This window comes from Lontra canadensis, unplaced genomic scaffold (assembly GCF_010015895.1).
Source record: "Lontra canadensis isolate GAN:19392208 unplaced genomic scaffold, GSC_riverotter_1.0 scaffold7, whole genome shotgun sequence".
Classification (NCBI taxonomy): Eukaryota; Metazoa; Chordata; class Mammalia; order Carnivora; family Mustelidae; genus Lontra; species Lontra canadensis.
In genome coordinates, this window is record NW_022631001.1 from 36,718,930 (window position 1) to 36,733,906 (window position 14,977).

General features: G+C 45.3%; 1 protein-coding gene across 1 annotated transcript in view; it reads left to right on the forward strand.

The window, feature by feature from the left end:
* The window catches only part of SPON1 (spondin 1), a 253,873-nt gene that overhangs the window by 10,413 nt on the left and 228,483 nt on the right, over positions 1 to 14,977 (forward strand). The window contains exon 2 of the mRNA XM_032853529.1: positions 9,414 to 9,520. Within this exon, the coding sequence (XP_032709420.1) occupies positions 9,414 to 9,520 (107 nt within the window). The remainder of the gene's footprint in view (positions 1 to 9,413; positions 9,521 to 14,977) is intronic.

Below are 14,977 nucleotides of genomic sequence, written 5' to 3' on the forward strand. Positions count from 1 at the left end.
CCTGTAGAATGTCCTCAAAGCTAACATGATAGCAGCCTTTCCCTGCCTTGGCCATGGAATGGTGGGGAGAGAAGAATCAAGGGCTTCCTTTAGGTGACAACATTCCCAAACTGGCAGAGCCTGAGGCATAGCTGGGCTGGTTGTACTTTCCTCTTGCCAACATTTCCCTTCCGTGTAACTTCCGCTCATGGGTCCAAGTTTGGTTATTTGGAGATGAGCAAATAAGGTCTCCCCCTTGGCCACATGTCAGCCCTTAAGGCGTTTGTGGAGAAATACCAACTCCAACGTCTCTTCTGACTCCAATGCCCCCTTTCTTCAGCCATTCTTTCTAGGGTGCTGTTTCTCATCCCCTTGCACTTTGTACTCCAGATGTGCTCTGATAGGGATGGAACATGAGGAAGGATTATCTTCCTTGTCCCGAACACTGTGTTTGTGTTAAGCCGGATCTGGCGTTTGCTGCTTTGGCAGCTGTGCTGTGCTCTGGGATTGTGCTGAGCTTCGTGCCAGTAAACATTCCTGTGAACTCCTGGGAAGGCTTGCATCCCTCCTCTCCCTGTACTGGGGTGACTGGTTCTTGAACCTAAGATTTGACATGATTCCTCCTGACTTGGTCTTAGCCTTCCTCAGACTTAATCCAGCACGTTTGGGCCCCTCCCTGTAGCTGTCAACCACTCATGAATCTGGATTCTGTCACTGAGGGATCGAGCCACATAATCTAATTTTGGATTATCTACAATTTTGATAAGCAGTCTTATCTTTTTAAGATTTTTTTTTATTTATTTATTTGACAGGCAGAGATCACAAGTAGGCAGAGAGGCAGGCAGAAAGAGAGGGAGAAGCAGGCTCCCTGCTGAGCAGAGAGCCCGATGTGGGACTCAATCCCAGGACCCTGGGATCATGACCCGAGCCAGAGGCAGAGGCTTTAACCCACTGAGCCACCCAGGTGCCCCAACATCTAGTTAATAGTTTTGAAGTCAGCTGATTTGCTGTCATCTCAGTGACCTTTAAGTACCAACTGCCACCTTCCTGGTCAGCCACCTCAGTTTAGCCACAAATACTGTTCCCCCAGACTGCTAAGGAATCATACAGTCTAGGCAGAATTTCTTTCTTTGTTTCAAAATTAGTGGAGGCTCTTTCCATGCAACATGTCAGGACCAAAGTTAACTAAGTAAAGCAAAAAGAGAATTATTGAGTCTCCTATTTGGAAAGTCTAGGGGTGGGTCTGGCTTCAAGTATAAATGGATCTAGGAACCCAAAAATGTTCTCTCCTCCCTCTCTGCTTTCCACACCTCCCTTCTACCTTTTCTGTCTCACTCCTCCCATCCTTATCTCTTGGCTGTGTTTCTATGAGTTGTCCTCATTTTTCTTACGACGGATAAACTTTCTCCAAAAGCAAGGAGGAGAGCTGCCGAGAACCTTGAATGAAAAGCCTTTCAGTTAGTTTTGTAACTAAAAGAAAGGCCCTTGTCCCTTTAACTAAACTGGAAAATCTCAGGGAAGGATTCTGATTGGTCCATCTTGGATCATAGACCCAGGTGACTGGGACGTGGAGAGAGACTAAATTTGGGTCACAGTCATTTCTGTGAGGTTATGTTTCTGGAGGGAGATCATCCAGCCTCAAAGATCGTCCAAATAGGGGAAGAAGTGAGGCTCCTGGGGAGTGTGCAGGCCTTGGCGCTACCTGCCCTCACCCACGTTCCCAGCTACACTCTCTTGGCTGACACATTGCCAGGTCCCCAGGAGCTTCCTTCCCACCCATCCTGCTTCCTGTCCATGCAATGGTCAGTTCAGAACTCATTCATCTGCCTCCCAGCTCTCCCATGAAGTTGGAGCCCATAGGGGAAAGAATGAGCTTCTCTTGAGCTGTTGCAACGTGCATCATATGCATTCCCTCTTTTCATCCTTACAACAAACCCATTAGATGAGAATGATGATCCCTATTTTATGGAAGAGAATGATTTATTTTTAAGACAGCTTATCACTTTAACATTTATGCATAAATGTTAAAGTGATAAGCTATATATAAGTTATACTTGTATAAATATTACAAATATTAATTCATTGTCATAATAATAATATGAGATCAATACTATTACTGCCATTTTATAGGAGATTAGAAACTGCGCCCGTGAGAGGTGAAGTCACTTGCCCAAGGTTGCACATAGGAAATGGCGGGGGGGGGGGGGGGGACTCAAACCCAGACTTATTAGCTACATCCATTGTAGAAAAACAGTTTTTGATTTTTAGATATGTGTGCTATTTCATTTGGAATGGGAGATGTTTCATCTCTGGCTGGGGATGCTGGATCACTGGCTAAAGAGGACCATCCAGGGGAGGAGGGTAAGCCAACCCCACCATACACACTGGCTCATCTTTAGACTTTTAGCCTTATCTTCCCATCTGTCAACCCATCACTAGCATCTCCTGTCTGATCCTGGCTGGGTGGACTCAACTGGGCCAATTTCTAAGTGAAACGTCTGAGTTGCAGCTTCCGGGTGCTCTGAATGTCACGTAGAGCAGGGAGGGGACCACAGTGGCTTGTGGACTGCTCCAGCAGTCCTTGGAATCCCCCTATTGCAAGTTAAGGCAGAAGTTAAATTCCCTGTAGTTGACATGGGGGATGTGAGGACTGGGGCAGCTCAGTTACATTTAGCAGGTGGATGGTGGATGCTGGCCCTGGGATGGGTCTGGGGTCTGGTTCAGGGTATTTTCACTGCTGTTGGGGCCGGGGAGTCTGAAGCCCACAGGCAGAGTGGGGAACATGATGGTAGTGGGTGAGCTCCAGTGAGGGTGATAAGCACAACAGATGAACTGAGTAACAGCTCTTCAGAGTGTTTGTTACATGGTCGATGCGCCAACCTTTGAAGGACCCAGAAAAGTATTTGGGAACTGAGGTTTGCATATGGCCAGTGTGCCCACAGCTGGGGAGAACTCAACCTTGTGCAGAGATTTAAGGCCAGGCTCCAGTGTGAAACGTCGGTCCTCACATAAGCAAGGCAAGCCAGAGAGGCCCTTGGCACTGGTTTTTAGGGAGGGCTATTATTCAGTAACCATACAACTTCCAGCCTCATCTTCCTAAAACATAAATCTGAATATGACATTCCCTAACTAAACCCCCCATTCCCCCCAACCCAGGACTCCCTCATCACCTCCAGAGTGGTATCCCAAGGCTTTGAAGGCTTTTAAGTTTCTACCCCCTGTTTGCCTTCTTCCCCTGACCTCTAGCATACCTACTCTTCCTCCCAGCTTGCATCTTATGAAATACAGAATTGCTTCCGGTTTCCAAAGCCGAGACTGGCTTGTCATGCCTTTCCCTCTACCTGGAGTGCTGTTAGTCCTCTCGTCCACTGAACAAATTCCTGTTCCTCATTCAACTTGGCGCTCAAATGCTACATCCTCCTGGAAGCCTCCTCTGGCTCCCACAGTAGACCCAGATCCTCCCTCCTCTGGGATCCCAGAGCACTTTGTTCCTATCTCCATGACACCCATCATATGCTGTACAAAATACCTGCAGATGTGTCTTGTCTTTTTTTTTTTTTTTTTAAGATTTTTATTTATTTATTTGAGAGAGTGAGCAAGAAAGAGAGCACAAGATGGAGGAGGGTCAGATGGAAAAGCAGACCCCCTGCTGAGCAGGGAGCCCGATGCGAGGCTTGATCCCAGGGTCCCGGGGTCATGACCCAAACCGAAGGCAGATTCTTAGCTGACTAAGCCACCCAGGTGCCCCCAGATGTCTTTTCTTCCCAGCTTTTAGATTATATGATCCTAAAGGGAGAAGCCCTGTTTTTTCTCTGTGTTTCCAGAGGCAGAGCCCTGGGCTGGCAGAGACAAATGCTCAGTAACGAAAGGATGAGGGAGGCTAACACACTCCACATAGTAACCCAGGGGACTTTGGAGGAGGGAGCAGAGCAGGAGGAAGCCCACTATACATTGAAGACAAACGAACACCTTCTCATTCATTCATTCATTCATTCAATGAGTCTTTTTTTTTTTTTTTTAGATTTTATTTATTTATTCGACAAACAGAGATCACAAGTAGGCAGAGAGGCAGACAGAGAGTGAGGTGGAAGCAGGCTCCCTGCTGAGCAGAGAGCCCGATGTGGGGCTCGATCTCAGGACCCTGGGATCATGACCTGAGCTGAAGGCAGAGGCTTTAACCCACTGAGCCACCCAGGCGCCCCCATTCAATGAGTCTTTATTGAGCATTTACTGTGTGATAAAAGGCACACTAAAGGCTAAAAATACAGTGCAGCTTAAGACAGACTTGATCTCTGCTCTCGTAGAGTTTACAGGTTTTTAGAGGAGACCATCATTTAACATATAATTCACAAGTAAGTATATACTTAAAACTGGGTGAGAGGAATCTGAAAAAGGGAATGAGTGTTGGAAGGTTATATAGCGTGTGGGGCTGAGGGGACTTCACAGCAAACCCTATACTGGGTGTGATGAGCTACAGGAAGACTATTCATTACAAGTGCTTACCCAGATCTCCCCAGAACCTGGCCTGTGAGGATCGTCCCCAAATCCTGTGAGGATGATCCCCGCTGCAGTCCTCTCAGGGGTCCTCCATGGGCACCTCCTAGAGTTTTTCTTGGGTGGTTCAGTGATTGTCCCTGAGGACCAGCTTTTTGAAACCCATTGTTGGTTCATCAGCCTGTTGGACATCACAATCTGTCATCATAATCATCACCTTCGTCATCGTCTTCTTAAGCCCCAACCAACATCACCAGCACCACGGCCAGCATCCGTTACAGGTCTTGAATCCTTTTATGCCAGGCTCTGTGATAAATGTGTATTTAATCCTCTCCACATTCCCACAAGGAAGGCAATATCATTAACTTCTTTTTAAAAATGAGGGAACAGGGAGGTGAAATAACTTGCCAGAGGTCATGTAATTAATAAATGATAGCTCTAGGGTACTCATCCCAAATCTTTGCTCTTAACCAGTTCCCCGGATATGCTCACAGGATGGCTCTGGATGGACCTTTTTTGTTTTTTTCAAATCCTTCATAAACATTTTTTCTTGAATTTCTTAGCTCTCTTAATGGCCTCCCTTGGGAGGCGCTTGGGAGGAGTCATTAGAGAGAAGATTCTATTATTTATTGCCGAGCTGTCATTTTCAGTCATTACTGGGACTCAGAACACACTGCACATTTGTTTCTTTCAGGAGAGTCATATAATGGGGCTCTCTGGAGGGTTGGGATCTCCTGTCTTCCTTCAGATTATACTGTGTACCACCATCATCACCAGTGATAATTAGGGATCGAAGCCCCACACTGAGTTCCACCTCCAGAGCCACCATCTTGTTGGTTGTACTCAGTGAGGGAGAGTACCCCTCAGTGTTTTTGAACCAGCAGGAATGCAGCACTCTGGGAAGCTGAGTTTATGGTTAGCCCTTTAAGGGCACTACCCAGATGTACAAAAAGGTGAATATTTATCATTCAGAAACATTACTTTATAATATTTTTATCAAAATATAACTAACTTGGGGAAAAGTTCACAAATCACACAGCTCAGTGAATTATCACATGTTGGGTACACTGGGGCAACCGGTCCCCAGATCAAGAAACAGAACATGATCTGTGCTCCAGAGGCGTCTCTTGTACCCCCTACCCCCAGATCAATTCTCACTCCACTTTGCCTCATGGTAACTGCTGTCCTGACCTCTGCATCATAGATTACGTGGTCTGTTTTTGAACTTCGTAATCATCTCAAGTGAAAGAAGACACAGCTTTTGTATTATTTTGAGTGTCTTCTTTCACTCAGTTATGTTTATGAGATTCATCCCTGTTGTGTGTAGTAGTAATTCCCTCCTTTGCATGACTACAGTGCGTTCAATTATACGAATACGCCATGACTGACATATCCATCTTACTGATGATGGACATTGAGCGTTTCCATACAATGTTACTATGAATCTTCTGATGGGTGTTGTGTGGTCCCCATCTGTATGCATTCCTGTTGATTTAGGGTGGCATTACTGGATCATAGGGTGTGTATGTGTTCAGCCTCAGTAAATACCGCCAGAGTTTTCCAGTGAAAATTGCTTATTTTTGGTTCACCGGTGTGTGAAAGTTGCAGTTAATATTCGATATTGTTAGTCCTTTTATGTTTAGTCAACCTGGTGGAAATGCAGTAATTTTTATCTCCCTGTTGGCTAACGAGGTGGGGTGTCTTCATATGCTTTTTGGCCGTTTGGAGACCTTCTTTTATGAAGTTTTAGTTCATGTGTTTTGCCTATTTTTCTCTATTGCGTTGTCTATCTTTTTCTTATTGATCTGAAAGAGGCTTTATATGCTTTGGATTAAAGTCAATTGTGGTTAAATGCATTGCAAATACCTTCTTCCACACTCTGCCCTGCTTGTTCCTAGTGGTGTCTTTTCTTGAGCAAAAATTTTTATATCATCTCATTTATATATCTTCTCCTTTATTGTCAGTGTTTTGTTGTTGTTGTTTTTTTGTATGTCCTGCTTAAAAAGTCTTTCTGACTCCAAGGTCATTCATATTTTATCCTCGGCCAACTTCTGAAAGCTTTGTTGTTTTGTTCTTCACGTTTACTCTACCGTCTGTGTGAAGTTTATTTTGTGTGTGATCTGTAAGACCAAGTTACCTGTTTTTACCTGGTTGTCTAGTTGCCCCAGCAGCTCTGTTGAAGATAATTGTCTTTTCCCCCAGCTGCCCTGCATCCCGTCCTTAATCATACATCAAGTTTCCAGGTACTCGTAGAACTTTTGCTAGACCCCAAACTATACAATTGGCCTTTTCCCCTTCCTTGCTAGAACACCCTGGCTGTACTTCTGTAGCTGCATTAGTCTCGACTCGTGGTAGCCCAAGCCCCCCAACTTTTCAGCTCTCTAGACGGCCTTAGATATTCTTGACCCTTTGCATTTGCATATATGTTTTGCAGTCAACCTGTCATTTCCCCAAAAAACATGATGACCGTTTAATTTAGATTGCACTGAATCTATAAATCAATTTGAGAAGAACTGACATCTTTATAACAGTGAGTTTACTTGTCCATGAACACAATTCAGTAAACTTAACCGCACATCAACTCTGTGCTAATCACTGTGCCAAGCCTAGATGTGGTTCTCGCTTTTGAAGGACTTGAACCAGTAGGTAAACAAACACTTATCCACAAAATGCAATGTGATCATCTCATCACTGATAATAAGAGCTAATATTTATTAAGTGCCTATTATATTCCAGGCAGGATTTTAAGAACTTTACATGTATTAATTCATTCACCCTTCCCACTGATACTTGGACGTAAGTGCTGTTATCATGCCCACCTGTAGGTTTTTTAATTGCAGTGCAGTCTACATACCATAATATATTAGTTTCAGGTGTACAACATAGCAATTCAATATTTCTGTGCATTGCAAAGCAGTCCATGATAAATCTAGCTACTACCTGTGGTCACATAAAGGTTTTATGATATGATTAACTGTATTCCCTATGCTGTATGTTGCATCTCCTTTTCTTATTTATTTTATAACTGGAAGTTTGTACCTTTTAATCCTCTCCCCCTATTTTACCCATCCCTCCCACTCCACTCCGCTGTGACAACCACCGGATTTTTCTGTTACCGTGAGTCTGTTTCTGTTTTATTTGTTCATTTGTCGCCCCACTCTAGATAGCCTCAGACTGCTTTAAGGCTGGGAGTCTGTCCCTCAGGGATCTCAGCTCTTTCTTCTGTCGGCCGCTCTTGAGCACTATACTTTCCTGACTATTTTACTGTGCTTTTCCTCTCACCCTTTCTTCCTTACTAGGAAGGTCTATTTGACCTTTTCTAGACATCAGTAACCAATTAGAATGTGCTACTGCTTTTATGGGATGAACTGACCAATTATAGCATGAGATTTGCAATCTTTGCGTCTCAAAGTCCTGCCCTGAGATATCATTGTGACCACTGGTGCCTTATCTAAGATGGTTGTTTTGGCTTTTAGGGTTTGGGGGTCCTTTATTTTTAGGACTGAAACCAGAAGACTAAAATATCCTTCCCTGACAGGGGGTTGCTTATCAGAATCATGTAAATGTTATTTGTTAAATGAATTGATTTTTAAAATTTCAAAACTTAACCCTGTGGAATACCCATGCTATGACTAATATACTCACTATGTATAATTCTGGGTGGAATGTTAAGCTGGGGAGGGAGTCTGGCCCTAAGTCTTCCTCTGGGTCATCTTAACCACCTTGGTGTGTCTGTTGACCTCTCTGTGTCTTTATTTTCTGTCTGTGAAATTAGAAGCCTGGAATGGAGGATTCTTGGGAGAGGCTTAAGGCTCTAAGAGTCTATAATTCCACGTTTAAAGGCCAGAATCTTAGCACTTTAATCCACACAGTAATTTAAATCTCAACTTACATAATTTTCAAAAAACTGGAATTGAGATTTTTTTTTTTTTTTTTTTGGATGTCAGGCTCTGTGCTAGGGGATAGAGATACAAAGAGAATTAAAATAGATTCCTCTCCAGCATAACTCACAGTCCAGTGGAGAAGGCTGGTAAAAAGAGTATTGCAGTGCAATGCAAAAATTGCAAGAAAGGATTTCCATCTCGGGAGATTGAAGATACAAATGAAGGGGTGACTGTCATTGCTGAGTAGACCCTTGAGCTAGATTCTCATGAAAACATAGTTATATTTTATAACTGTAGTTTATTTCTAGTTCATGCAAAGTACAACATGGATATTTCTGGTCCATGAGTCATTCTCTGTGTAGTTATTCAGAAACCCAGGTTCCTTCCCTTTTGTGGCTCCACCATCTTCTCACACGACACCAGAGTCTCCTGCTGGATTCCCTGCATTCTGCAGCCATAGGTGGGAAAGCAAGTGTGGAAAGTTTGCGTGGGCCAGGCTGGAAGCGGGATTCATCATGTCTGTCTGTGCTTTCCCTTGACGGAATGAGGGTGCAAAACAGACCTAACTTCAGGGGAGGCTGGGAATGTGGCCTAGCTGAGATCCCACAAGAAAAAGGAAGTATGTTTTGGAAAACATACAGCCGTCTCTGCCCCCACAAAGGGCTTTGTAAGGGAGTCTCTGCTGTGAGCAGCTAGGTTTCTCTCGGACCAGTCTAATGGGGAAGTCTAACGTAACACAGCTGGCAAGACGGGACTACTGACCAGGGACTCTCTTTATCAAATTGTGGGTACTTGAAGAGAGCTCCCTGAAGTCTTTGTTGGTTCAGGGGGGCCTCAACTGAGATCACAGTTGAGGCATTTCACAAGTTCTGAAATGTAGCGGGGAGCAGGGTGGACAGCGATAGTTCATGACTCAAAGGGATGAGGGTTTTCCATTGTCCACGGCCCGTCCAACCCACAGGTCTGGCATACTGATGAGAACTCGTGAACATCCCTTTGTCAGATGGAAGCCAGCTGATTCCTGTGCTCTTAATTTGCTTTCTTCTCTCTCCATAGTAACGCTTTCAGCTGCCCCTCCCTCCTACTTCAGAGGATTCACATTAATTGCCCTCAAAGAGAACAGAGAGGGAGATAAGGAAGAAGACCATGCTGGGACCTTCCAGGTAAGACCCCTCTGGGCTCCTCCGTGGCCCCCGTGCCCTCGTGGGTGGAAGCCAGGTGAGAGGCGGGCAGGCTGAGGAGCTTAAGCGACAGCAGAGACCCAGGGGACTGAGGTGGCTAAGGTGCCACTTCCTGAGGGCACTTCCCTTGACCACAGGCATGGCGGGTCAGGTCTGTTGGAAAGACGAATAAAGGAGTAGGCAGCAGATGCCAGAAGGCCTTCGGGCCCTGCCAGCAGGCAGGGCTCTGCTCTGGGCTCCCAGTGCCTGCGGGCGGCAGACAGCCCAGCTCTGTGGGACGCTCGGAGCCCTGGCGGGGCCCGGCTGTTTTTCCTGAGAGCCCTTTTGTGACTGACCGGCAATTCTCAAGCATCCACGGAACAAGAGCTTAGGATGGCCCGACTGGAAGGAATAGGAAGCATAGGAGAAGGGCTATTAAAGGGATGAAGAGATTGATTTATGAGAGGAGATTAAAAGAATTAAACATGCTTTGCTTGGCTAAATGAACAGGGCTGAGTGTGAGAGGTGGTAATGGTCTTTAAATGTCAGTCCTCACAGAGCAGCCTCCTCCAGGGGAGGCTGCGTTTGACTTTGCACAAAAGGGCACGGCAAGACGAAAGTGGGTCAAGAGAAGAAAGAATCGCAAAGGCGAGGGCCCTGACAGTGAGTCATATTTCACCGTGGAATATTCTTCCAAGGGAAGTGGCGGGAACATCATCCCCTTTCAGAGGTTTAGAAAAAAGGCCATCCAGTCGTCAGAACCTGTCCCAGAAGGATTGGGGCCATCCTAGGAGGAGGCCTGGCCAAATTGGCTGGAACCATTTCTCATCTTAAATTTCCATTGTTCTAGAATTCATTTTTTATCTGGCATTTGCAAACTCAGAAGAACAAAATAAAACCTCAGAAATACACCCATAGTTGACTGCTGGGGCCTCTGGTGCAATTGAGGGTGCCTTAGAGGGGCCTGCCCCAAAATATCTTCCTCGTCCAAAGATATCTTTTAATCTTTTTGTAGCCAGGTTGTAATTTTGAATCATCTGTTTTAAAAAATGTCCATTGCTTTGGCTTCTGGGCCTCCAGCCTAGTGGGACTGTTAATTCCATGCTCATCGTAATGTCCTTGTGTGTACTTAGGTACGAGCAGGAACTTTCTTGGCATACATCCGAAGACGTTACCCAGTTATAATACTAACGATGGCCAATATTTGTTGGGTTCTGACCCTATGCCAGGCATTAGGTTAAGTTCTTTCCCTTATTTTGGTTTATCTCCTCTTAATCTAATTAGTATACCTCATCTCGCTTCGGTTCTCCAAACAACCAAGTAGATAGGAACTCGTATTCCTGTTTCATGGATCAGGAAATTGAAACTAGCCAGGTTACATCATTTGCTTAATCAGCTAGTGAGGAGTAAGGCCAGGTTCCTCCACCAGGTGTCTAATTCCAGAGACTGAACTCTTTAAGCTCTGAATAGTACTGAATAAGCTCCGGGCACAAGTGTGTTCGCACAGCGTGTCGGTGAGGTCGTCATCATCGCGAGAGGGAAGTTCAGGCACGCGCTCAGCCCACAGAGCACCGGGGTCTAGTCCCCGGTCCTTGATGAGCTAATTTACCTGGAGGTGTGGATGGTGTTTCTGACTCGGGCAGCTGAGAGATCTCGGTGCCTGAGTGTCAGGAGGGGTAAAGTTCTAGGAAGGGAAGAGGTAGAGGGGGGGTTGGGGGGGGGCGTGGGACCTTAATTTTCACCCAGACAAAATGTATCTGCTCTAAAAGGATGCTTAGAGATTTATGCTCAAAAGAGTTGAAATGAGGGTTCAAACAGAGATTTGTACACCTGTGTTCATAGTAGCAGTGTTCACAGTAGCCAAAAGGCTAAACAACGCAAGCACGAACCGAAGCAAGAACAGATGAACAGACATGGTGTACACACACCGTGCAATATGAATTCTTATTCTGGTGCATGCTACCATATAGGTGACCTTGAAGACACCGTGTGAAGTGAAATAAGCCAGTCACATACTATATGGACAGTATGGACAAAAGGATACATACTGTATGATTCCACTCGTGTGACAGACTGAGAGTAGTCAAATCCAGAGAAACGGGAAGTCCAGTGGTAGTTGCCAGGGGATGTCCAGGAGGAGGGAATAGGGAATTATTGATGAACAGGTACACAGTTTGGGTTTGGAAGGTGAAAAAACATCCTGGAGGGGGACAGGGGTGATGACTGCATGAAAATGTGAATGTACTTGATATCACTGAGCTGTGCACTTAAAATGGTTAGGATGGCCAATTCTATGTATATTCTACCCCCCCACACACACAAACGATGCCTGAGTTAAGCCTAATGGGAACATGATGTGAAGTTAGGTGTGAGGAGTTACGTGGCTTCTTTCTTTAAAGGCTCTTCTGTTTTAATTTGATACATTGATAGTCCTCTCCAACTCACTGTCGTTCCTACTCTGCTAAATCTTGGTCCCTTCACTTGTATTCACTGATGAGTGAATACAAGGCCCAGCTCACAGTGGGCAATGAGTAGATGTTTGTTGAATGAATAAGTGAACATGTTACTCTTTCCACTAGTGTCCATTGCTCAGTCCTATTTGGAATTTTCCAGAACTCCTATCTCCTTAAGCATCCTCCCTTCTTCCTTCTTTTGGAGCTTTGGACATCATTTCTTATTACCTCACAATGGTTCACCACCAGAGTGTGGTCCCTGGGCCACCTGGGACCAGGCACTTTTTAGAAAGACAGAATCTCAAGGCCCACCCAGACCTACTGACTGAGAAACTCTGAGGGTGGGGGTCTCCATGACCTCTGCTTTCTCAAGCCTCCGGGTGAATCTAGCATCTGCTGGAGTTTGAGAACCATGTTGAAATGAGACCTGGATCCAGCCCATCCGCCTTGAACCACAGATCCGTCTGCTCCCACATAGCCTCACTCCTCCTACCAGCCCTGGAGGAATCAAAGTGGGAAACAAACACAAAACATGCCGAGCAGACAGTAATAATGCTTGTGTGCCAGATACTGTTCTGAGTGGTTTACATTTATTAACTGATTTAATCCTCAGAGCAACACTCTGGATAGGAGTGTTGTCCTGTTTTTCGCAGAGGAGGGAATTGTGGCACAGAGCAATTAAGTAACTTTCTTAAGACCACTCAGCTCTGAGTGATAAAGCTGGGATTCAGACTCGGCCAGTCTGGCTGCAGATCTCTGCTCTCAACCACCTGACCACGGTCTACACTGCCTCTCCATGTGTCTGTGTTCAGTGAAAACATGAGGGTCTACTACAACTTTTTTGTGGGGGTAGTTTCTGTGCCAAGGGCTTTACGTGCATTGTCCTCCTTAGTTTTCACAGCAACCCTGGGAGGTCAGTGTTGTTACCTCCATTTTCCAGAAGATAGAACAGAGTCTCCAGGGTACTAAGAAAATTGACCAAAGTAATCCAACTCCTCCGTGGGGGAGAGGGGCCAGACCTTGTGCGGGTGATGTTCTCACACTTCCTGTCCCCTCACCTCCGCCCCTGCCCTTGTGCACTAAATGCACACTCCACTTCTGTTCCTCTCATCTTGGAGGTTGGAGGGGGAGGAATCACAGCCCATGTCTCTGCGTTCCCTCTCCTGCTTCAGACACCGCTGTCTCTATCCTCGCCCCTCCCACTCTAGCCTGCATGACTTTTCTCTGTCTACCAAAGCTGTCACCTTGGGGGTCACTCGTTTATTCGTGAGCATTTATAGAGTGTCTCCTGCATGCCAGGCTCTGAGGTAGGCACTGAGGGTAACGGAGGTGAGAACAGCAGATGCAGCCTTGCCCACCTGTAGCTGAAGGTGGCCTCCCTGAAACTGGACCCTTACATTTTCCTCTGTGACCAACTGGCAGCGAGTCATCAGTGGGAACTGAGCGGGTGACCAGAACCTACAAGTGCCCTCTTGATTTTAACAACATAACACGTAGTGATGGACACATATTTCTGTCTACTTCTTTGTTCACACCCTCACTCCAAAGACAACAACTTTGAGGACTTTCACAACAGAAGCGAAATTCTCATCCTCCTTAAATCTGGTCAAAGATGATATTCTGAGTTCTAAAAAGTTGCTCTGAGAGTGGGGGATTTTGCTTCTACACAAGGGAGCGCTTATGCAGAGCATATAGACTCACCAGGTACAAACAAATGTGAATTTTAACACCCCTTTAGACTCGGCGGGGGAGGGAACGGGGCGGCTGGGTACAGGGTCATGCTGTTACCAGGCGGCAGAAGGCCCAAGGAGAAGTGGGTGGTTGCTCCTCTGCTTCCGACAGCGGGTCCAACATGGCAGCCTGCACCAACTAGGGCGTCTGTCCCTGGCTGCCAGAAGGGAGAGACATGGGAATCTCTCTTTGATGAGCAAGCTCGTGTACTTACGGTTAATTGGAACTGACAAGGAATGTAGGGGATGGATGGCCTGCACAGAAGTAACCCGCTAATCCTTAAAATTGTATTTCTAAAGCCCAGTTGCTCCCTGGAATGCTCACAACCCAGCCAACTGTCCATCTCATTCTCCCCTTCCCCAGGTCTCTGCTCAGATGTCCCTTTCTCGGGGAGGCTGTCCAGATCACCCTGTTTGAAACTTCCCTCCCCCTCCTCCTTCAGCTCCTGGGCTGGACTTCCGAGCCTTCTTCTTTCCCACTTAATTTTTGTCTTGTTGCCTTTATTGGCACCTGATGGGCCATTTGACTTGTCGACTTGAATGTTCTCTGCCCCCTTCCATTTCAATTATAAGCTCCATGAGAAAGGGATTTTTATTTGTCTTGTTTGCTGCTGTATCCCAATACCTACAACTGTGTCCCACATGGAGTGGACACTCAAATATTTACTGACCAGATATTAAGCTGCTAATATATAATGCTATCCCTTTATTTTATTCTTAAGGTCTGTATGCATCAACCAGTTTAGGTAATAGTCTGCCGATCAGAGGAAGAAAACCTCATTTATAAAAGGTTGTCTGCCTGAGAAGATCCCTTATCAATACCATACAAACAAGTATCTTTTTAATAACGAATTATCCTATACTCTTAATCACCTGTTTCTAACTTGTTTTCATCTTCTCTTCATTAATAATCTGTGTTAGCATCTAATGGGTCCTGAGCCATGTGAGGAGCTCAAAGAGGTTTGGACACACTTTTCTAAAAATCAAATTCCATCACAAGCCTTTTCTTAGGAATTTTCTTAGTTTATAGGAAAATTTTCTCTTCGTATAGCCACCCAAGCTTAATCATGCCCCTTAAAAGATACTAGGATTTTTCAATCTGCGATTCACTGTTACAAATAATGGAGTAAAAACATCTTCTGCATGTGTTTGTCCTTGTTTGGTAATATTTTGCTAGAATAGATTCCCAGAACTATAATCACAGATGCAAAGGATATGTATTTAATGATTTTGATATGTATTGTACAGGTGATTATAAAATTCCACACAGTACTCCT